General features: G+C 40.3%; 1 protein-coding gene across 8 annotated transcripts in view; it reads left to right on the top strand.

The window, feature by feature from the left end:
* Nucleotides 1-25094, top strand: part of TENM1 (teneurin transmembrane protein 1) — a 1357925-nt gene that overhangs the window by 1144696 nt on the left and 188135 nt on the right. For all 8 annotated transcript variants that reach the window (XM_073547613.1, XM_073547619.1, XM_073547618.1 and 5 more), the window contains one exon: nucleotides 10780-10800. In XM_073547613.1, the coding sequence (XP_073403714.1) occupies nucleotides 10780-10800 (21 nt within the window). The remainder of the gene's footprint in view (nucleotides 1-10779; nucleotides 10801-25094) is intronic.

Here is a 25094-nt window from a genome sequence, read left to right as displayed (position 1 = left end):
GAGTGGCCTAGGCAGTCTCCAGGAAATGTCTGACCTTTTGTAATTGCAAAAAACAGTTTCTGTACCAAATATTAAGTTCTGTTTCTCTATTGTATCAAATACTTATTTTCTGCAATAAAATGCAAATGAATTATGTAAAAATGTACAGTGTGATGTTTTGTATTTTTTTTAAGATTCTGTCTCTCATAGTTGAAATGTACCTATGATGAAAATGACAGACCTCTCCATTTTTTGTAAGTGGGAAAACTTGCAAAATCAGCAGTGTATCAAAAACTTATTTTCCCCACTGTATATCCCAGTTTATACAGTGGCATGTAAAAGTTTGGACACCCCTGGTCAAAATTCCTGTTATTGTGACCAGTTAAGCAAGTTGAAGATGGAATGATCTCTAAAAGGGCTAAAGTTAAAGATGACACATTTTCTCTGTATTTTAGGCCAAAAAAATTATATATTGTCATTTTAAAAATTACAATAAGGAAAATAGGCCAATGCAAACGTTTGGGCACCCTGCATAGTTAGTACCTAGTAGCACTCCCCTTTAAAAATATCACAGCTTGTAAACGCTTTTAGTAGCCAGCCAAGAGTCTTTCAATTCTTGTTTGATGGATTTTCATCCATTCTTCCTTGGAAAATTCTTCAATTTCTGTGAGATTCCTGGGTCATCTTGCATGCACTGCTATTTTGAGGGCTAGCCACAGATTTTCAATGATGATCGAATCGGGGGACCGTGAGGGCCATTGAAAAACCTCTAGCTATCGCCTTTTGAGGTAGTCTATTGTGGATTTTGATGTGTGTGATCATTATCCATTTGCAGAAGCCATCCTGTTTTCAAATTCAGCTTGTTGACACATGGTGTTCTGTTTGCATCAAGAATTTGTTGAAATTTCATTGAATCCATTCTTCCCTCTACCTGTGAAATGTTCCCTGTGCTGTTGTCTGCAACACAACTCCAAAGCATGATTGATCCATCCCCATGCTTAATGGTTGGAGACATGTTCTTTTCCTGAAATTCTATGCAATTTTTTCTCTGCACATACCTTTGATTATTGCAACCAAAGAGTTTTATTTTAACTTTAACGATTCACAGGACTTGTTTCTAAAATGCATTGGGCTTGTTTAGATGTTCTTTTGCATACCTCTGATGCTGAATTTTATGGTGAGGGTGCAGGAGAGGTTTTCTTCTGATGACTCTTCCATGAAGGCCATATTTGATAAGGTGTCTCTGAACAGTAGAACAATTACCACAACTCCAGAATCTGCTAAATCTTTCTGAAGGTCTTTTGCAGTCAAGTGGGGGTTCTGATATGCCTTTCTAGCAATCCTACAAGCAGCTCTCTCTGAAATTTTGCTTGGCCTTCCAGACCTTATCTTGACCTCCACTGTTCCTGTAAACTGCTATTTCTGAATTACATATTGAACTGAGGAAAGGACAACTTGAAAACTCTTTGCTATCTTCTTATAGCCTTCTCCTGCTTTGTGGGCCTCCACCATTTTCATTTTCAGAGTGCTAGGCAGCTGCTTAAAAGAACCCATGGTGGCTGTTTTTCGCACCAGGTTAGAGGAGGCTATGTGTTTCTAAACCTGTGGAATCTGCATCAGCTGGCCTTTCCTAACATTGAGGGTGAACAAGCCATAACCCTTACAGGCTAATTAAGTTCTGAAACCTTGGTCAAAGTTATCTGAGCACACAAATCTCAAAAGAAGCCCAAACTTTAGCAGCGGACCATTTTTCTTTTTGTAATTATTAAAATGTGAAAAAATTAGAATGTGTATTACTTTTTAGCCTAAAATACAAAACAAATGTGTCATCTTTAACTTTAGGCCTTTTAGAGATCATTTTATCCTCAACTTGCTTAACTGTTCACAATAACATTTATTTTGACCAGGGGTGCCTAAACTTTTGCATGCCACTGTATGTAGGGATGAAAGCTATGCAGGTCACATGATTCTCCTTTAGAACCTTCTAGACGACTGTAATACTTTTATTACTGGAAGTGGTCAAATAACCAGATAGTGTTAAGTAATCAGATAATAACTAGCAGGGAAAAAGTTAATACTTAGCAGTGAACCAAGGCTCTGCTACACCCTTTACATGTCTTGCCAAAAAATGCTTCATCTAGGTTTCAGCAAACAGACCTTATTCACTGTCTAATACAATTATACTAGTTTCTATTATAATTTCTGTATTTTTTTAATATTTGTAAATATGTATAATATATAAGCTTAAATATAGACATGGGAACATTATATTTCCCAGTTTATTCATAGGGATGAAAGCTATGCAGGTCACATGATTCTGCTTGAGAGTGCATATTCACTGTATAATGCAGTTGTACCATTTTCTACCATAGTTTCTGTATTTTTCAATATTTGTACATATGATTAATATCTAAGCTTATATGCTGAGAGAATTACATATGTCAGCTTATATGCAGAGATAGAAGAGTTATATTTCCAAGCTTTTATACTTTGGGATGAAAGTTATGCAGGTCACATGATTCTGTTTCAGAACCTTCTAGAGCACTTAATTCTAATACCCACAGCTAACATGAAACTAAAAAGTTTAAATCCTACAGTTAAGTGTCTCTATTCCTTTCAGTGTCATAGAGATGACTTTAAAACATTTTATGACGTGTATTAATAACACATATCTTTAGTATAGCTGGATACATGCCTTTTAGGAAACTATTTAGCATTATCATACTGTTGTAAAAGGAATCTTGAGACAATAGAAAAATTGGACAAACAATTATGCTCTCCACTGGTCATTTTTTTTATTTCCTATCCCATTCAGGCCTCTTTCACACGTCCATATGTTTCCGGTACCGGAGATATCCGTATCCATGTGTCCATGTGTATACTACGTGGGGCACACGTGGGCTGACTGTGTGCCACCCATGTGCCGCATCAGTACCACATGGATGGCCGCCGGGGAAGAAGTGCTACTGTAAGCGCTGTTTCCCGGCGGCAGGTGCTGAACTCACCTTTCATCCATTCTCCCCTGTTCTGCCCGTGATCAGCACGAGCAGAGGAGAATGAATGAATGAAAAACTGACCTGCCGTGCCAGTTATCAGCGCGAGCAGAAAAGAATGAATGAAAAACTGACCTGCTGTGACCTCAGGACTGTGGAAGAATGCAAGTGATGAGGTCACTGTGACAGAGCTTGAACTGCCGTGACCTCATCACTTTCATTTTCCCATGGTCCTGAGGTCACAGAAGATCATGCCGGCAGTAAGCAAAGACTCACCGCTAGTAACTGAGCCTGCGCCCACAGCTTCTCATTCATTCACCAGTAGTTTACAGCCGGGGCGATCGCATTAGCACCACACCGGTTGTAAACTGATTATTCCCCAGATATGGATTATGGCGTGGGACTGAACGCCGGACAGATATGGTATATTGTTGCTTTGTTGCTTTATTATTTTAAATTTTATTAAAGGAGATCGAGGGTGACCTCTCCATTACTAAGCCGGGCTTGATGTCACCTCACAATAGAAAGCTGACATTAACCCCCCATTACCTCACATCCCACCGCTACAGGGCAAGTGGAAAGAACCGGACAAAGATCCAGAATTGGCGCATCTAATAGATGAGCCTTTTCTGGGCAGCTGCAGGCTGCTGTTTTTAGGCTGGGGGTCCATATTCATGGCCTCTTACCAGCCTGAGAATAGCAGCCTGCACCTGTGAGTTTTGGTTCAAAACCATAGGGGGACCCCACGTCGGGTTTTGCTTTCATTCATTTTCCTCTGCTCATTCTGAACGCAGGGGAGAATAATGACAGCCACGTTCAGCACCAGCCGCCGGGAAACAGTGCTTACAGTAGCGCTAATTCCCCAGCGGCTGTCCATGCGCACGGAGGACATCAATGTGTGTTCTCCGTGTGCACATGTGGGGACCGTTTTGTGGCCCATGCATCTGGGAGAAAACGGAAATGTCAGCGTGTTTTACACACGGACCCACGGTCCGTTGAAACACATTGAGTACTTGTGAAAACTGACACCAAATGTACTGGAGACATGGACATGTGAAAGGAGCCTTACACACGGGCAGTTAATGACCAGCTACACTAGTATACAGCAAAAGACCACTGAGCTCTGTCATTGGCTGCAGTGGTCCCATGTGTAGACTAGACATCATTGCAGCCAAGTAAACAAAGATCTGCAAATCGCACCCAAGTGGCAGAGGATATTATGGGGCAGTATACGTTCTTTTGTTATTTTATAACTTTATATCCTGTCTTTGTGCATTTTTTTGTATTATTTTGGAAAAGCCCTTTAAAAGGGTTAAATAATGGGTAAACAACTATCCATATGTCCTTTTAGTGCACGCAAATATTATAGATTGGGTCTCCCCTTTTATCCAGAACATAGGGCCGATGAGCAACTGCCACCTTGAATGGTTAATTGCTGCTATATCCTACTTTACATGGTCGTCCAGTGGACACTGTGTATACTACGTTCTCTTGCAGTGACTTCTCAAAGCTTTCCTGGCAATAATAGGCGATTTCTGCCTTTGATTTTACACTTATCAGCTCATTTATTATTTTATCTATATTTGTATTATATTATTTTATTATTATATTAGCAAATTAAGTAATTATATATTAGCCCAGAAAACACACATATCTAATTTGCTAGTGAGTGGGGCTACGTTTCTGTAGTTGGGTTCTTTACAAGTGCTTCAGCCTCTTATGACCACGAATTGTATGTTATGGTGTATTGTCCCTAAGTTTGAGATTACATTAATATTTTTATTATCATATTGGTTCATGAAATATGACTTATATTCTATGCTATTGGAACACACTATAGAGTTAACCCTACCACTTACCTGGTTGGAAATATTTAAGTGGATGGAGTTTAGGTTATGAAATACTACAGCCCTAGTTGCTAGATTAGAGTAGTAGCAGTGAGGCAGCCACAGCAGGATGTGAGGAGAGTAGCTGTCCCTTGTTCCATAGACCAACACGGCAGAAATATCTGAAGAAAATATAATAGCTATGTCTGCTAACCACTCTGTGACTAAAGACTTGTGATTCCTCACATCAGGCACACTGCGAAGATTCTCCGGTGCCGACGCTGGGAGTGGTGGGCAAGTTATCGTAAGTATGGGATTTCCATACATGCAGACACATGCCAACTAGACGTGGGTGACCTCACTCAATTCAAGCGTATTGAGAAAGGCCAGATACATTTAGTCCTAATGTGGCCATACGTATGCAATTTGGGATTACATGACCGCCTGCTTTCAACACCGGCACTAGAGAATCGTCATAGCGCCCAGTGTGCACACTGTGAGAATTCTGTAGAGTAACTGCAGACTTGTACCTCAAGACCTGACAACCCTTTAAGAAATATGCATCTGTATTAACCAGATGTGTAACCAACAAGCTTTTTGTACCACCATTTGCTGTTCTACATCTGATGCTCTAAAGTTATTACTGTTTTACAACACTGCTGCCTCTCTAGTTTTCTTTCTATATCACTATCATGGTGTGTGCCACTGATCAACCAGCTATGGCGGAACAGTGATTGCCGGCATCACCCCCCACACATCATGTGCCCATCAGTATGGGTGACCTCACTCAATTCAAGTGTATTGAGAAAGGCCAGATACATTTAGTCCGAATGTGGCCATACGTGTGCAATTTGGGATTACATGACCGCCTGCTTTCAACACCGGCACAAGAGAATCGTCATAGCGCCCAATGTGCACACTGTGAGAATTCTGTAGAGTAACTGCAGTCTTGTACCTCAAGACCTGACAACCCTTTAAGAAATATGCATCTGTATTAACCAGATGTGTAACCAACTTTTTGTACCACCATTTGCTGTTCTACATCTGATGCTCTAAAGTTATTACTGTTTTACAACACTGCTGCCTCTCTAGTTTTCTTTCTATATCACTATCATGGTGTGTGCCACTGATCAACCAGCTATGGCGGAACAGTGATTGCCGGCATCACCCCCCACACATCATGTGCCCATCAGTATGCTAGGCACCAGGCACGGCCACCATCGATGAAACGAGGCATCCAACCCATGCCCAATTTACTGGCTATTCTGTGCATTGCCATAGCACGTTTGCCAGAAACCACCTTCAATAATTAAATAATTACAGCTTTCAGTCTCAGATCAGGAATGTCTGCACTATAAAAAGAGAAGTTGTTAAAAACTGCTTCAAACGCTATGAATTCTACAATATTGCTGTATATAGGAGATAAAAGTAGAAACAGTACAGTAATTTTGTAAGTAATTTATCAACCAAAGTATTCAAACTAATCGTAGCATAAAACGCAATATTTCCAATTTTCCATTAATGCATGAATGGTTCATTTACGATATTAGCATTTTTACAGTACCTAATTTTACATGTGCAATATTACCCAACCCAATCAGATTTTCGCCTCTGGTGATAAAGAATTTTCATAAATACTCACGTGAATACACTGTATTTTGTCAAGCAGAACAAACAGCAACACGAGATTACATTTCATGCAGCCTTGACATTGTTTTCATATAAATGAGTAAAGGAATGTGAACTTGTACTAAGCAATGCAATTATTTGTTAATGACGAGACACTGGTATGGTTCTTGTAACACTAATTTAAAATGTTTTGCAGTGCACTTTCTAAACAAGATGTTAAATCTAGAAAGTATATCCTGGGGCTAAGTGTCAAAATAAGTCAAATTAGCATTTCTAGCACTGTACACAGCAGAGTAGAAAGTAATCAGTGCTCTGTCAACATATTGCCTTTGTATTAGTGGTGCTAATGAAACACCAATGAAAACTCAGTGGAATTGAACCTTATTAGTGAGCACACAGAAAGTTTCTTAAAACGAAACTGCAAAGACAAAAAAAAAGTCTCTATTGGCAAGGAATTTACTGACAGGCAGAATTCCTTGGCCTTGCAACATGTAAAATTGCCCCTATTGAGCAAATTTTTGTTTTTGTGCTTTGATTTTTTTCCTACTCTTTTTTCATGAACCATAACTTTTTCAAGTTTCCATTGACATAGCGCTATTAAGTTTTGTTTTTTTTACCATATAAAATATTGGGGTGAAATAGTAAAAAACTATATAGAGGTAAAAATGACCAGATAACATGATTCTTCCGGACAGAATGTTCATGGTGATACCTAATTTATTTTTTGTTTGTTTTGTTTTTTATTAAAGTGGTGAAAAAAAATTCTGAACCTAGTAGAAAAAAACTAGCTTTCCTTACCGTTTTCGAACAACCATAATTATTGCATTTTACCGTCGATGGAGTTGAGTGAATGATTGATTTTTGCATTTCGAGTTAATAGATTTTATTGGTAATGTTTTAGGGTGAAAACGCTATTTGGATTAGTGTTTGTTGCATCTTTTTATTTTTTTTGCAGAGATGTGGTGTCTTAAAACATCTTTCCTTACAATTTTACCTAACGTGCTAAGTAATTGTATATATTGATGGATCAGACATTTGCAGATATGGCAACACCAAATATGTTTCCTTTATTTTTTATTTCTTTTTTCTTTATATTGGGAAAAGGGGAGTAATTCAAAACTTTATATTTTTTATACATTTTTAAAATCATTTTTGACACTTCTTTTTTAGTGCCCTTGGAGGAGTTGAACCTGTGATAATTTTAATGCTTGAACTACAAAGCATTTTAATGAAAATGAGTGTCCAAAGGTCACAACAACGGGGAGGGGGCCTTCATTACATTCTTGAGTGCTATGGCAAGCCATTAGGATACCATGAACAAGATTGACATTGAAATTTGAATGGTTAAAGAGCAGTAATCAGAACTAGGTCTGATCACTGCTGCTAGCTATATAAATGCCGGCACCCATCATATAGGTTGTGGGCTCCGTTCCTGTGCCCGCGCCATACACCAACACCTGATATAGAACATAAGATAGGACTTAACATTACGTCATCTACAAGGAAGATGTTAAAAAGGATATCCATTTTTACCTTTTAATATAATTTGCAGGCCATAAGCTAGTTGGAATATGTCATAATTTTATTATCATGGAGATCTGACTACTTTGACCTGCATCATTCCTTAGAATGAATAGACTGTTGTTTTATTTAGTGCTACAATCCCTGCACTGTTTTGTTTTCTTTTTCTTTTGTAGGGCCCTTTTATTGGGGCTTAAACACGTTTGTAGATACTTCATTATCAGTATTGGTGTAGATCCCAAAGGTTAAACCTCCATCGAGACTGTAAGGGTCTTGTTACAATAAACGACGCACCAGCAATCCCGACAACGATACGACCTGGTCAGGATCGCTGGTGCGTAGCTACATGATCGCTGGGGAGCTCTCAAACAGGCAGACTCACCAGTGATCAGGACCAGCGAGGACGCTGGTAACCAAGGTAAAGAGCAGTGCTTAGTTACCCGCTGTTTACCTTGGATACCAGCTCCCAGGGTGAGCACGCTGGTATCCAGGGTACACAGCGGGTAACTAAGGGACGCACGCGCTTAGCTACCCGCTGTTTACCTTGGATACCAGCTCCCAGCGTCTGCTTGCAGCGCTGGGAGCTCGCTGATTGTTGGTCTCCCGCTGTCACACGCAGCGATGCATGCTGGCCAGCGGGAGACCAACGATCAAAAAATGGCCCAGGACACTCCTGCACAATCAGCGATACCCGGCGGGGGGGCAGTCGCTGATGTGTGCCACACACAGCGAGATCGCTGGCAAGATCGCTGATGCGTCACAAAATCGGTGACGCATCAGCGATCTCGATAGCGATCTCGCTTAGCATGAAGTACCCCTAAGGTGGGAATAACCCTGTAAGGGGATGGAAGATTCAATAATCTGCCCGAAGCTCTTTTGAGTAGGTTAAAAATGTAATCATGTGTATAAAAAAACTATTTTTATCTAAAATTTCTCTGTTGTTCATATATATAATATATAGTATATATTAATGGACAAATTAAATTAAATTATGGACAAACAACTAGACTAGTCCAATCCGTCCCAAACTAAATATTAATGTAAGTCTTTTCAGGCCACTGCTAGAGTGATGTCAAATTTCTGGGCACAACAACTCACATATGTTGGTTTTATATCAATTGCAAAGTTTTTAACCTCACACACAAACAAGAAACAGTTAAACTAAATAGAACAGTGCAATGACGGGTAATTGTACTGAATTTTAATATATTTCTTATAACAATATTTGACATCCATGATTCATAATATAATAATGTGGCATTCTCCTTTAAGCATCACTAAATGCAGAATGTATAAACGAGTTGAAAACTTCCCCCATATGGAGTGTTATAATGTGGAAAGTTTTTCTCACATTTCTAACCCATTAATTTCAGCTTAGTTTTGTGTTTGCCCACTGGGAGAATTATAATCATATGTGCTGATTCCATGAATATTTCACTTTTCTGGTAAGCTAGTTTTATTTTTGTGTGAACTCTAAAATCTGAAGAGATCTTTTAAAGTATATTCACTTTTGGCAAATTTGTTGCAGAACTTTCTGAAAATTACTTTCATCTAATTAGGATTGTGCTTGCAGAATGTGAATCGTTTTCTAGAGGCCACATGCTGATGAATGCGACAAATTTGTAGACTGTGAATCTACCAATATAGGCACCTGATAATATAAAAAATTACAATAAGGCCAAGGTCAAAAAAGTAGAGTTTGGTTACATTTTTAAAGAGGTAGTCTGGGCATGAAATATTGATCACTTATCTTTAGGCTATTATTAGCTATGATGGCAACCAAATGTAGACACTGGTAGAAGCAGCGCAGAACAGCTCCGGGTATTGAGCGCTTTAGCAGCTTGTATTCATATAATGCTTCACTACTGAAAGAGATTTTCCTCTCTCACTAAATTCCTGCTCTCATGCTCAGGGGTGAAAAAAAAACTAAGGCCCCGATTTATCAAAACCAGCATTAGAGTATGAGAATCCTGATTCATTAAGAGGAATCAAATCTTACTCCAGGTGATGACTGCCCACCACTCATCATGAATTTAAAAAGCGGGGGTCTCCATGCCCCCGTCCCAACTTTGTTGGAACTGGGAAAAATGGCATAAAAGCGCAAAAAGTTGCAAAACTTTTTAGCAAGCCTAAAGTTGTGCAAAAATTTTACAACTTTTCAAAGCTTTTACACCACTTTTCTGTAATAAACAGATTAATTAATTGGGGCAAAGTGATCTCTACTTATCCTCCCATGTTTCAGCGCTATGTCTTTGAAGCTCCTTGGGTCTCTGTGGTTTAATTGCAGTGGTGTAATCAGTTTACCAATACTGCTTTCAGTCACTGAGTTCAACATCTACATTGGTAGTGCCTTTGGCCTCAGTGATCAGCTGCAGTGCAGTCAACATGACATTTCAACCGCAGCCAAACATGAAGACCTCGGCGGCGGCAAAGATATGGAAAAGTAAATTAAAGCCCAATTTGTTTCCTTACAGTGGGGAAAATAAGTATTTGATACACTGCTGATTTTGCACGTTTTCCCACCTACAAAGAATGGAGAGGTCTGTAATTTTTATCAAAGGTACACTTTAGCTGTGAGAGACAGAATCTAAAAAAAATCCAGAAAATCGCATTGTATGATGTTTTTACGTAATTAATGCAGTTTTTTTAATCAATATGGTTACATTTATTAATGTACATGACATCTCTTTTGCGATGTATTCATTTGGTAAATATTGCCCTTTTTTTAACTAATTCATTTATTTGCTTCACTTGTTGCGTTATTTTTATGCACTAAACTAATATTATTTTCTTTCTACCTCTGTTACTGCGGACTTGATTTATTACATCAGGAACAGGGACACGAGACACAGGTAAGTGAATCAAAGGAGAAGTCATTTGTAACTATTGATTTACAATGAGGAAAAAGAAATCAACGGGTGCAATATATTAGTAAACTGGTCAAGAGTTGAATAAATGTGAACATGAGCAATATTTGAGGCAATTAGGGGATTGTATCTAATTCCGCTTCATTGACTGGCTTTATGTGTAAGTTTAAGCCATTATGTTTGATTCCATCAATCAATCATTTATATAATGTGTCCTCCAACATCACTGCATTAGGCATTAGCTGAGGCTTCTCTGGAGGATGCGACGTTCTGGGTCTGTTCACACCATGTTGATGAGATGTATTGGGCACACTTCATATGATTCCGAGTCAGTAAACATATGACTCATGTGAAACATATGCCTAACAGACATCATTTCAAGATAGCATCTAGTGAATAAAACTCTGTGGGCAGATTTGAAGACTACACTGGGGACATTGTATCCAAACACATCCAATATGTGAACAGACTTCAGTTTGTGCCTTTTAGCTTTTTAGAAATTATTAAAACCAGGAATATCAATTATTTCTTTAACGGTATTTAGTACTTAGATATTGATGAATTATAGACATAGATAATGCTCGCATGACCGTTTAAATCGGAAGAGTGCTATCCGTGTAAGCTTGAGAGCAGGGCCCTCATTCCTCTTGGTATCTGTTTTGATCTTTGTGTATATTGTTAAGCTGTAATGTCTATTGTCTGTACAAGTCCCCTCTAAAATGTAAAGTGCTGCAGAATATGTCGGCAATATAGAAATAAAATTATTATTATCCATGATTTTGACTCTTACCACTCGTACCCATTTTTATTCTACGGGGCCATGTACATGTCAGATTTCTTTCTTCAGAAATAGTGGTATGAGGAAACAATTATCGACATGCTGAATTTTGATTTGAGTGACAGATCAAGATTGACAAAGCAAGTTTATGGGTTCGTGGAAAACATTGGATCACACCCCGATGCAGTCAGATTTTCACTAACTGTATGCAGAAGGTGAAGAAACCTTTCTGCTTTTTTTTCTCTCTCCACCTTCAAGAAAAATGGTTAACACTCTGATCACATTCTGATCATCATAAATGGACCGATTTTTTAGGAGAGAAAACAGTTGTGTGAACCTATCTTTAGTATAGGTCATCAATATCAGAGTGATAGGGGATCAAGAACCAGCAGTCCCTGGAAGTTCACAGATAACAGTGCGGAGACGCCAAAACTCGGGATACTTTGTAGTGGTGCTTCTTGGGTACCATGGATCAGCTGAGATCAGAGATGAACTAATCTGCCAAAGTTTGAATTGGGCAAATTTGTAGAAATTCAGCCAGGAAAATCAATATATATCTATATATATAGATATATATACATATATATATACTGTATATATATATATATACATACCTATACAGTGGGTATGGAAAGTATGTAGATAGGTGTGTGCCTTTACAAATCAAATCCTATCAGTTTAATTAAAGACAGCTGGACTCCAATGAAGGAGTAGAACCATCTCAAGGTGGATCACTAGGAAATGGACAGAATGTGACTTAAATATGAGAGTCTGAGCAAAGGGTCTTAATACTTATGGCCATGTGATATTTCAGTTTCTCCTTTTTAATAAATTTGCAAAAATTTCTACATATCTGCTTTTTTCAGTCAGGATGGGGTGTAGAGTGTACTTTAATGAGAAAAAAAACTTTTTCGAATTTACCAAATGGTTGCAATGAAACAAAAAGTGAAAAATTTAAAGTGGTCTGAATAGTTTCTGTACCCACTGTATGTATATATACTATATATATATATATATATATATATATATATATATGAAAAAAAAATTTGGCACAGCCAGCTCACCGCTTTGAAGAAAACCAGGAATAAGTCCAGCCTGTGGTAGCAGTTCGCACGGAAAACGGATTGGGATAAATCCTTGCATGTAAAGGAAATACTAAGGCTTCTCCAGCGATCAGTCCAATGGTAGGGTAAAATATAACTTTTATTTTTCCATTAAAAAAGTTCCATGTTTCTTTAGTAACATTTTTGCAAATAGTCAATCCCTTTTGGATGACATGTTTCGACACTAAAAGTTTGGGGTCACCCAGACAATTTTGTGTTTTCCATGAAAACTCATACTTTTATTAATCAAACGAGTTGCCAAATGGATTTAAAATCTAGTACAGACATTGACAAGGTTTGAAAAAAAGATTTTTATTTGAAATAATAATTTTCTCCTTCAAACTTTGCTTTCGTCAAAAAATGCTCCCTTTGCAGCAATTACAGCATTGCAGACCTTTGGAATTCTAGCAGTTAATTTGCTGAGGTAATCTGGAGAAATTTCACCTCATGCTTCCAGAAGCCCCTCCCACAAGTTCGCTTGATGGGCACTTTTGCGTACCATACGGTCAAGCTGCTCCCACAACAGCTCAATGGGGTTGTCATCTGGTGACTACGCTGGCCACTGCATGACAGATAGAATACCAGCTGCCTGCTTCTTCCCTAAATAGTTCTTGCATAATTTGGAGGTGTGCTTTGGGTCATTGTCTTGTTGTAGGATGAAATTGGCTCCAACTAAGCGCTGTCCACAGGGTATGGCATGGCATTGCAAAATGGAGTGATAGCCTTCCTTATTCAAAATCCTTTTTACCTTATACAAATCTCCCACTTTACCAGCACCAAAGCAACCCCAGACCATCATATTTCCTCCACTATGCTTGACAGATGGCATCAGGCACTCTTCCAGCATCTTTTCAGTTGTTCTGCGTCTCACAAATGTTCTTCTGTGTGATCCAAACACCTCAAACTTGGATTTGTCTGTTTTTAACACTTTTCATCTTCCTCTGTCCAATGTCTGTGTTCTTTTACCCATATTAATCTTTTCCTTTCGTTAGCCAGTCTCAGATATGGCTTTTTCTTTGCCACTCTGCCCTGACTGCCTGCATTCCAGAGTCGCCTCTTCTCTGTAGACGTTGACACTGGTGTTTTGCATGTACTATTTAATGAAGCTGCCAGTTGAGGACCTGTGAGGCATCGATTTCTCAAACTACAGACTCTAATGTACTTGTCTTGTTGCTCAGTTGTGCAGTAGGGCCTCACACTTCTCTTTCTACTCTATTTAGAGCCTGTTTGTGCTCCCCTCTGAAGAGAGTAGTACACACCGTTGTAGGAAATCTTCAGTTTCTTGGCAATTTCTCACATGGAATAGCCTTTGTATCTAAGAACTAGAATAGACTATCAAGTTTCACATGAAAGTTCTTTTTTTCTGGCCATTTTGAGAGTTTAATGGAACCAACAAATGTAATGCTCCAGATTCTCAACTAGCTCAAAGGAAGGTCAGGTTTATAGCTTCTCTAATCAACCAAACTGTTTTCAGCTGTGCTAACATACTTGCACAAGGATATTCTAATCATCCATTAGCCTTCTTACAAAGTTAGCAAACACAAAGTACCATAAGAACACTGGAGTGATGGTTGTTGAAAATGGGCCTCTATTCACATGTGAAGATATTGCATTACAAACCAGATGTTTGCAGCTAGAATAGTCACTTACGACATTAACAATGTATAGAGTGTATTTCTATATCATTTAATGTTAACTTCATTGGAAAAAACTGTGCTTTTCTTTCAAAAATAAGGAAATTTCTAAGTGACCCTAAACTTTTGTACAGTAGTGTATATATATATATATATATATATAATCATTACAAAATGAGTGATCTATTCCAAGCGTTTATTTATGTTAATGTTGATGATTATGGCTTATAGCCAATTAACCCCTTAAGCCCCAAGAGTGGTTTGCACGTTAATGACCGGGCCATTTTTTACATTTCTGACCACTGTCCCTTTATGAGGTAATAACTCTGAAATGTTTCCATGGATCCCAGTGATTCTGGCAATGTTTTCTCGTGACATATTGTACTTCATGATAGTGGTAAAATTTTATTCAAATAACTTGCGTTTATTGTGAAAAAAATGGAAATTTGGTGAAAATTTTGAAAATTTCGCAATTTTCCAACTTTGAATTTTTATGCCCTTAAATCACAGAGCTACGGCACACAAAAAACTTGATAAGTAACATTTCCCACATGTTTACTTTACATCAGCACAATTTTGGAACCAAAATTTTTTTTTGTTAGGAAGTTATAAGGGTTAAAAATTGACCAGCGATTTCTCATTTTTGCAACACCATTTTATTTTTGCGGACATCACATTTGAAGCCACTTTGAGGGGTCTATGTGATAGAAAATACCCAAAAGTGACACCATTCTAAAAAGTGCACCCCTTAAGGTGCTCAAAACCACATTCAAGAGGTTTATTAACCCTTTAGGTGCGTCACAGGAATTTTTTGAATATTTAAAAAAAATGAACATTTAACTTTTTTCACAAAAAAAATACTTCAGGTTCAATTTTTTTTATTTTACCAAGGGTAACAGGAGAAATTGGACTGCAAAATTTATACAGTGGTACAATTAAAAAATCATATTTTTCCCACAAAAATGATCTTTTCACCCCCAATTTTTATTTTCCCAAGGGTAACAGGACCCTAAAAGTTATTGTGCAATTTGTCCTTAGTACGCTGATACCCCATATGTGGGATGTTTTTGGCTGGAATTGAGATCGGACACCATGTCGCGATTGGAAAACCCCTGATGTACCAAAACAGTGGAAACCCCCCACAAATTACACCATTTTGGAAACTAGACCTCCCAAGGAACTTATCTAGATGTGGGGTGAGAACTTTGAACCCCCAAGGGCTTCACAGAAGTTTATAACATACAGCCGAACAATTAAAAAATCATATTTTTTCCAAAAAAAAATGATCTTTTCACCCTCAATTCTTATTTTTCCAAGGGTAACAGGACCCTAAAAGTTATTGTACAATTTGTCCTGAGTACGCTGATACCCCATATGTGGGGGTAGACCACTATTTGGGCACATGGCTGAGCTCGGAAGGGAAGCAGCGCCATTTGACGTTTTTGGCTGGAATTGAGATCGGACACCATGTCGCGTTTGGAGAGCCCCTGATGTACCAAAACAGTGGAAACCCCCCACAAATGACACCATTTTGGAAACTAGACCCCCCCAAGGAACTTATCTAGATGTGTGGTGAGCACTTTGACCCCTCCAGTGCTTCACAGAAGTTTATAACGCCCGGGCGTGAAAATAAAAAAATAGTATTTTTTCCACAAACATGATCTTTAGTCACCAATTTTTTTATTTTCCCAAGGGTAACAGGAGAAATTGGACCCCAAAAGTTGTTGTCCAATTTGTCCTGAGTACGCTGATACCCCATATGTGGGAGAAAACTACTGTATGGCACACGTCGGGGCTCGAAAGGGAAGTAGTGACGTCTTGGAATGCAGACTTTGATGGAATGGTCTGCAGGTGTCATGTTGCCTTTGTAGAGCCCCTAATGTACCTAAACAGTGGAAACCCCCCACAAATGACACCATTTTGGAAACTAGACCCCCTAAGGAACTTATCTAGATGTGTGGTGAGCAATTTGAACCCCCAAGGGCTTCACAAAAGTTTATAATGCCCGGGCATGAAAATAAAAAAATCGTATTTTTTCCACAAACATGATCAATTAGTCCCCAATTTTTTTATTTTACCAAGGGTAACAGGAGAAATTGGACCCCAAAAGTTGTTTTCCAATTTGTCTTGAGTACGCTGATACCCCATATGTGGGAGAAAACTACTGTATGGGCACACGTCGGGTCTCGGAAGGGAAGTAGTGACGTTTTGGAATGCAGACTTTGATGGAATGGTCTGCGGGTGTCATGTGCGTTTGGAGAGCCCCTGATGTACCTAAACTATTGAAACTCCCCACAAGTGACCACATTTTGGAAACTAGACCCCCCATGGAACTTATCTAGATGTGTGGTGAGTAGAGTTGAGCGATACCGTCCGATACTTCAAAGTATCGGATCGGAATGGATCGGCCGATCTTAAAAAAAAGTATCGGTATCGCCGATTCCGATACCGGAAGTCCCATTCAAGTCTATGGGACTTCCGGTATCGGAATAAGAAAAATCCTGTTTTTCCCTTGTACAGCCTCTCTGGGGTCTGTACGGGCCTTTCGGGGGGCTGTGCCGGCCTGCCAGGGGGTCTGTGCAGGCTCCGGTGGGCTGTGCCGGCCTGCCGGGGGGCTGTGCAGGCTCCGGTGGGCTGTGCCGGCCTGCCGGGGGGCTGTGCCGGCCTGCCGGGGGGCTGTGCAGGCTCCGGTGGTCTGTGCCGGCCTGCCGGGGGGCTGTGCCGGCCTGCCGGGGGGCTGTGCCGGCCTGCCAGGGGGCTGTGCAGGCTTCGGGGGTCTGTGCAGGCATCGTCCGATGGGACTACAAGTCCCATCGGGCGATGCCTGCTACCATGACAGTGATTGACACATTAGCCAATGATGGGACAGTAGTAGTCCCATCATCCGGCTAATGTGTTGAATGTAAAAAAAAAAAAAAAAAAATTACATGCTACATACATACAACATGCATACTACATACATGCTACATTCATACTACATGCTACATTCATACTACATATATACTACATGCAACATACATACCACATATATACTACATGCAACATACATACTACATATATACTACATGCATGCAACATGCATACTACATATATACTATACGCTACATACATACTACATATATGCTACATGCATGCTACATACATACTGCATGCTACATACATACTGCATGCTACATACATACTACATGCTACATACATACCACATATATACTACATACATACTACATGCATGCTACATACATACCACATACATATTACATACATACTACATACATACTACATGCTACATACATACTACATATACACTACATGCAACATACATACTACATATATACTACATGCATGCAACATGCATACTACATATATACTATATGCTACATACATACTACATATATGCTACATACATACTACATATATACTACATGCATGCTACATACATACTGCATGCTACATACATACTACATGCTACATACATACCACATATATACTACATACATACTACATGCATGCTACATGCTACATACATACTCCATACATACTACATACATACTACATGCTACATACATACTACATATATACTACATGCAACATACATACTACATATATACTACATGCATGCAACATGCATACTACATACACTCACTGGCCACTTTATTAGGTACACCATGCTAGTAAGGGGTTGGACCCCCTTTTGCCTTCAGAACTGCCTCAATTCTTCGTGGCAGAGATTCAACAAGGTGCTGGAAGCATTCCTCAGAGATTTTGGACCATATTGACATGATGGCATCACACAGTTGGCGCAGATTTGTCGGCTGCACATCCCTGATGCGAATCTCCCATTCCACCACATCCCAAAGATGCTCTATTGGATTGAGATCTGGTGACTGAGGAGGCCATTTGAGTACAGTAAACTCATTGTCATGTTCAAGAAACCAATCTGAGATGATTCGAGCTTTAGGACATGGCGCATTATCCTGCTGAAAGTAGCCATCAGATGTTGGGTACATTGTGGTCATAAAGGGATGGACATGGTCAGCAACAATACTCAGGTAGGCTGTGGCGTTGCAACGATGCTCAATTGGTACCAAGGGGCCCAAAGAGTGCCCAGAAAAAATTCCCCACACCATGACACCACCACCACCAGCCTGAACCGTTGATACAAGGCAGGATGGATCCATGCTTTCATGTTGTTTACGCCAAATTCTGACCCTACCATCCGAATGTCGCAGCAGAAATCGAGACTCATCAGACCAGGCAACGTTTTTCCAATCTTCTACTGTCCAATTTCAATGAGCTTGTGCAAATTGTAGCCTCAGTTTCCTGTTCTTAGCTGAGAGGAGTGGTACCCAGTGTGGTCTTCTGCTGCTGTAGCCCATCTGCCTCAAAGTTCGACGCACTGTGCGTTCAGAGATGCTCTTCTGGCCACCTTGGTTGTAACGGGTGGCAATTTGAGTCACTGTTGCCTTTCTATCAGCTCGAACCAGTCTGCCCATTCTCCTCTGACCTCTGGCATCAACATGGCATTTCCGGCCACAGAACTACCGCTCCCTGGATTTTTTTTCTTTTTCGGACCATTCTCTGTAAACCCTAGAGATGGTTGTGCGTGAAAATCCCAGGAGATCAGCAGTTTCTGAAATTCTCAGACCAGCCCTTCTGGCACCAACAATCATGCCACGTTCAAAGGCACTCAAATCACCTTTCTTCCCCATACTGATGCTCGGTTTGAACTGCAGGAGATTGTCTTGACCATGTCTACATGCCTAAATGCACTGAGTTGCCGCCATGTGATTGGCTGATTAGAAATTAAGTCTTAACACACAGTTGGACAGGTGTACCTAATAAAGTGGCCAGTGAGTGTATATACTATATGCTACATACATACTACATATATGCTACATACATACTACATATATACTACATGCATGCTACATACATACTGCATGCTACATACATACTACATACATACTACATATATGCTACATACATACTACATATATACTACATGCAACAAACATACTGCATGCTACATGCATACTACATGCTACATACATACCACATATATACTACATACATACTACATGCATGCTACATGCTACATACATACCACATACATACTACATACATACTACATACATACTACATGCTACATACATACTACATACTGTATATACTACATGCATGCTACATACATACTACATGCTACATACATACTACATATATACTACATGCATGCTACATACATACTACATGCATGCTACATACATACTACATGCTACATACATACCACATATATACTACATACATACTACATGCTACATACATACTACATAAATACTACATGCATGCTACATACATACTGCATTCTACATGCATGCTACATACATACTACATACATACTACATGCTACATACATACCACATATATACTACATACATACTACATACAATACATTCATACAATACATACATAGACATACAGTACATATAACATAGAGTAACATACTTACCAATACTTGTCACATTGTTCCCCGAAGCCATTGTCTTTTACGGAATAAATATTAACATAACAAACCACAAAAATACTCACCCACGATCCGAAGCAGTCCACGAGTGTGTCCCACGACGATCTTGGGTAGAGAACTGCAGCATCAGCTGTTGCTGCCGTTCTCTACGGGCTGCAGGAATCCAATGACGGAAGGTAGGTATCCTTCCGCACTGTATTCCTCCGCCACTTAAAAAAAAAAAGTCCCTAGTCTCACTTTATGCCATTGCTGTGTGGGAAATTCCCACACAGCAATGGCATAAAGTGAGACTAGGGACTTTTTTTTTTTTTAAGTGGCGGAGGAATACAGTGCGGAAGGATACCTACCTTCCGTCATTGGATTCCTGCAGCCCGTAGAGAACGGCAGCAACAGCTGATGCTGCAGTTCTCTACCCAAGATCGTCGTGGGACACACTCGTGGACTGCTTCGGATCATGGGTGAGTATTTTTGTGGTTTGTTATGTTAATATTTATTCCGTAAAAGACAATGGCTTCGGGGAACAATGTGACAAGTATTGGTAAGTATGTTACTCTATGTTATATGTACAGTATGTCTATGTATGTATTGTATGAATGTATTGTATGTAGTATGTATGTAGTATATATGTGGTATGTATGTAGCATGTAGTATGTATGTAGTATGTATGTAGCATGCATGTAGCATGCAGTATGTATGTAGCATGCATGTAGTATATATGTAGTATGTATGTAGCATGTAGTATGTATGTAGTATGTATGTAGTATGTATGTAGTATGTATGTAGTATGTATGTAGCATGCATGTAGTATATATGTAGTATGTATGTAGCATGTAGTATGTATGTAGCATGCATGTAGTATGTATGTAGTATGTATGTAGTATGTATGTGGTATGTATGTAGCATGTAGTATGTATGTAGCATGTAGTATGTATGTAGCATGCATGTAGTATATATGTGTTATGTATGTAGCATGCATGTAGTATGTATGTAGTATGTATGTAGTATGTATGTGGTATGTCTGTAGCATGCATGTAGTATGTATGTAGCATGCATGTAGTATGTATGTAGTATGTATGTAGTATGTATGTAGCATGCAGTATGTATGTAGCATGTATGTAGCATGTATGTAGTATGTATGTAGTATATATGTAGTATGTATGTAGCATGTAGTATGTATGTAGCATGCATGTAGTATATATGTAGTATGTATGTAGCATGTAGTATGTATGTAGCATGCATGTAGTATGTATGTAGTATGTATGTAGTATATACACTCACTGGCCACTTTATTAGGTACACCATGCTAGTAAGGGGTTGGACCCCCTTTTGCCTTCAGAACTGCCTCAATTCTTCGTGGCAGAGATTCAACAAGGTGCTGGAAGCATTCCTCAGAGATTTTGGACCATATTGACATGATGGCATCACACAGTTGGCGCAGATTTGTCGGCTGCACATCCCTGATGCGAATCTCCCGTTCCACCACATCCCAAAGATGCTCTATTGGATTGAGATCTGGTGACTGAGGAGGCCATTTGAGTACAGTAAACTCATTGTCATGTTCAAGAAACCAATCTGAGATGATTCGAGCTTTATGACATGGCGCATTATCCTGCTGAAAGTAGCCATCAGATGTTGGGTACATTGTGGTCATAAAGGGATGGACATGGTCAGCAACAATACTCAGGTAGGCTGTGGCGTTGCAACGATGCTCAATTGGTACCAAGGGGCCCAAAGAGTGCCCAGAAAAAATTCCCCACACCATGACACCACCACCACCAGCCTGAACCGTTGATACAAGGCAGGATGGATCCATGCTTTCATGTTGTTTACGCCAAATTCTGACCCTACCATCCGAATGTCGCAGCAGAAATCGAGACTCATCAGACCAGGCAACGTTTTTCCAATCTTCTACTGTCCAATTTCGATGAGCTTGTGCAAATTGTAGCCTCAGTTTCCTGTTCTTAGCTGAGAGGAGTGGTACCCAGTGTGGTCTTCTGCTGCTGTAGCCCATCTGCCTCAAAGTTCGACGCACTGTGCGTTCAGAGATGCTCTTCTGCCTACCTTGGTTGTAACGGGTGGCAATTTGAGTCACTGTTGCCTTTCTATCAGCTCGAACCAGTCTGCCCATTCTCCTCTGACCTCTGGCATCAACATGGCATTTCCGGCCACAGAACTGCCGCTCACTGGATTTTTTTTCTTTTTCGGACCATTCTCTGTAAACCCTAGAGATGGTTGTGCGTGAAAATCCCAGTAGATCAGCAGTTTCTGAAATTCTCAGACCAGCCCTTCTGGCACCAACAATCATGCCACGTTCAAAGGCACTCAAATCACCTTTCTTCCCCATACTGATGCTCGGTTTGAACTGCAGGAGATTGTCTTGACCATGTCTACATGCCTAAATGCACTGAGTTGCCGCCATGTGATTGGCTGATTAGAAATTAAGTCTTAACACACAGTTGGACAGGTGTACCTAATAAAGTGGCCAGTGAGTGTATGTAGTATGTATGTAGCATGTAGTATGTATGTAGCATGCATGTAGTATATATGTAGTATGTATGTAGCATGTAGTATGTATGTAGTATGTATGTAGTATGTATGTAGCATGTAGTATGTATGTAGTATATATGTGTTATGTATGTAGTATGTATGTAGTATGTATGTAGTATGTATGTGGTATATATGTGGTATGTATGTGGTATGTATGTAGTATGTATGTAGTATGTATGTAGCATGTAGTATGTATGTAGCATGCATGTAGTATGTATGTAGTATGTATGTAGTATTTTTTTTTTTAACATTTAACACATTAGCCGGATGATGGGACTACTACTGTCCCATCATTAGCTAATGTGTCAATCACTGTCATGGTAGCAGGCATCGCCAGATGGGACTTGTAGTCCCATCGGACGATGCTTGCACAGACCCCCGGACATCAGCACAGCCCCCCGGCAGGCCGGCACAGCCCCCCGGCAGGCCGGCACAGACCCCCACAGGGTGCACAGACCACCGGCAGGCCGGCACAGCCCCCCGGCAGGCCGGTACAGACCCCCACAGGGTGCACAGACCACCGGCAGGCCGGCACAGCCCCCCGGCAGGCCGGTACAGACCCCGGGCAGTCCACACAGCCCCCCGGCAGGCCGGCACAGCCCCCCGGCAGGCCGGCAGAGACCCCCGGAAGGCCCGAAATGACGGCGCATCATGATGCGCACACACCGCGCATCATGATGACGTCAGGCTGTCAATCAACTTTGAACTTCCGATTCCGATGCCGACTTCCGATATTGAAAAAATATCGGAAGTCGGTATCGGAATTCCGATACAGCAAGTATCGGCCGATACCCGATACTTGCGGTATCGGAATGCTCAACACTAGTGGTGAGCACTTTGAACCCCCAAGTGCTTCACAGAAGTTTATAACGCCCGGGTGTGAAAATAAAAGATCATTTTTTTCCACAAAAATGATATTTTTGCCCCCAATTTTTTATTTTCCTAAGGGTAACAGGAGAAATTGGACCCCAAAAGTTGTTTTGCAATTTGTCCTGAGTAGGCTGATACCCCATATGTGGGTGTAAAACACTGTTTGGGCGCATGGCAGAGCTTGGAAGGGAAGGACCACCATTTGACTTTTTCAACTCAGAATTGGCTGGAATTGAGATCAGACGCCATGTTGCATTTGGAGAGCACCTGATGTGCCCAAACAGTGGAATCCCCCAATTCTAACTCCAACCCTAACCCCAACACACCCCTAACCCTGATCTCAGCCCTAACCCTAGCCCTAGCCCTAACCCTATCCCTGACCCTAACCCTAACCCTAATGGGAAAATGGAAATAAATACATTTTCTTTTAATTGTATTATTTTTCCCTAACTAAGGGGGTGATAACGGGGGGTTTGATTTACTATTTATGGCAGTTTTTATGTTTGGCAGCTGTCGCACGCTAAAAGACGCTTTTTATTGTAAAAATAGTTTTTGCATCACCACATATTGAGCTATAATTTTTCCGTATTTTGACCCACTGAGTCATCTGAGATCTTATTTTTTGCGGGACGAGTTGACGCTTTTATTGGTACCATTTTAGGGCATGTGACATTTTTTGATCGCTTTTTATTCCGATTTTTGGGACGCAGAATGAACAAAAACAAGCGTTTCATGAATTTCTTTTGGGGGGGTGCGTTTACACCGTTCCACGTGCGATAAAATTGATAAAGTGGCTTTATTCTTTGGGTCAGTACGGTTACAGCGATACCTCATTTAGGTCGTTTTTTATGTTTTGTCGGTTTTATGCAATGAAAACTATTTTATATAAAAAATAATTATTTTTGCATCGCTTTATTCTGCGAGCTATAACTTTTTTATTTTTTCGCTGAAGATGCTGTGTGGTGGCTCGTTTTTTGCGGGACAAGAGAACGTTTTCAGTGGTACCATGGATATTTATATGCATCTTTTTGATCGCGCGTTATTGCACTTTTTGTTTGGCGGTATGATAATAAATCATTATTTTTTGCTTCGTTTTTTATTTTTATTTTTTAAGGGGTTCCCTAACGGGGGTAACTAATGGGACAGTTTTATAGGGCAGGTCGTTATGGATGCGGTGATACCTAATATGTGTACTTTTATTGTTTTGTTCTTTTTATTTCCAAAAAATGGATTTATTGGGGGAATTTTTTTTTTTTTCTAATTTATTTGGCGATTTTTTTAAAATTATTTTAACCCTTTTTTTAACTTTATTACATAGTCCCAGGTGGGACATCACTGTCCTGTGACAGATCGCTGATCTGTCACATCACAGATCACTGTGACAGATCAGCGATCTGTCACAGGCACTGCTGCAGACTTCCTCATGCCTGCGCTTTGCAGGCACTGAGGAAGCCGGATCCCTGCAGGCCCCCGAAGGCCCCCGTCGCCATATTGGATTCGGGGGCCTGCAGAGAAGGAGTCCCCCGCAGCAGCGCTGCACATTGCGCTGCTGTGGGGGGCTCAGGGAAGCACGGAGGGAGCCCCCTCCCTGCCGATGCTTCCCTTTAACCCCCGGTACACCGCGATTGTGTTTGATCGCGGTGTGCAAGGGGTTAACGTGTCGGGGGCGGTCCGTGACCGCCCCTGACACATTGTGCCAGGTGTCAGCTGTGATAATCAGCTGATACCCGGCCGCGATCAGAGGCGCTCACCACGTGGGCACCGCTGATCGCTATGACGTACTATCCCGTCCCTGGGAATTAAGTCCCAGGGCACATGGATGGGAT

This window comes from Dendrobates tinctorius, unplaced genomic scaffold, assembly GCF_039654945.1.
Source record: "Dendrobates tinctorius isolate UK_male_01 unplaced genomic scaffold, ASM3965494v1 ptg000154l, whole genome shotgun sequence".
NCBI classification, from domain to species: domain Eukaryota; kingdom Metazoa; phylum Chordata; class Amphibia; order Anura; family Dendrobatidae; genus Dendrobates; species Dendrobates tinctorius.
Note: the sequence above shows the minus strand (reverse complement) of the source record. Positions and strands in the feature narration are given on the sequence as shown.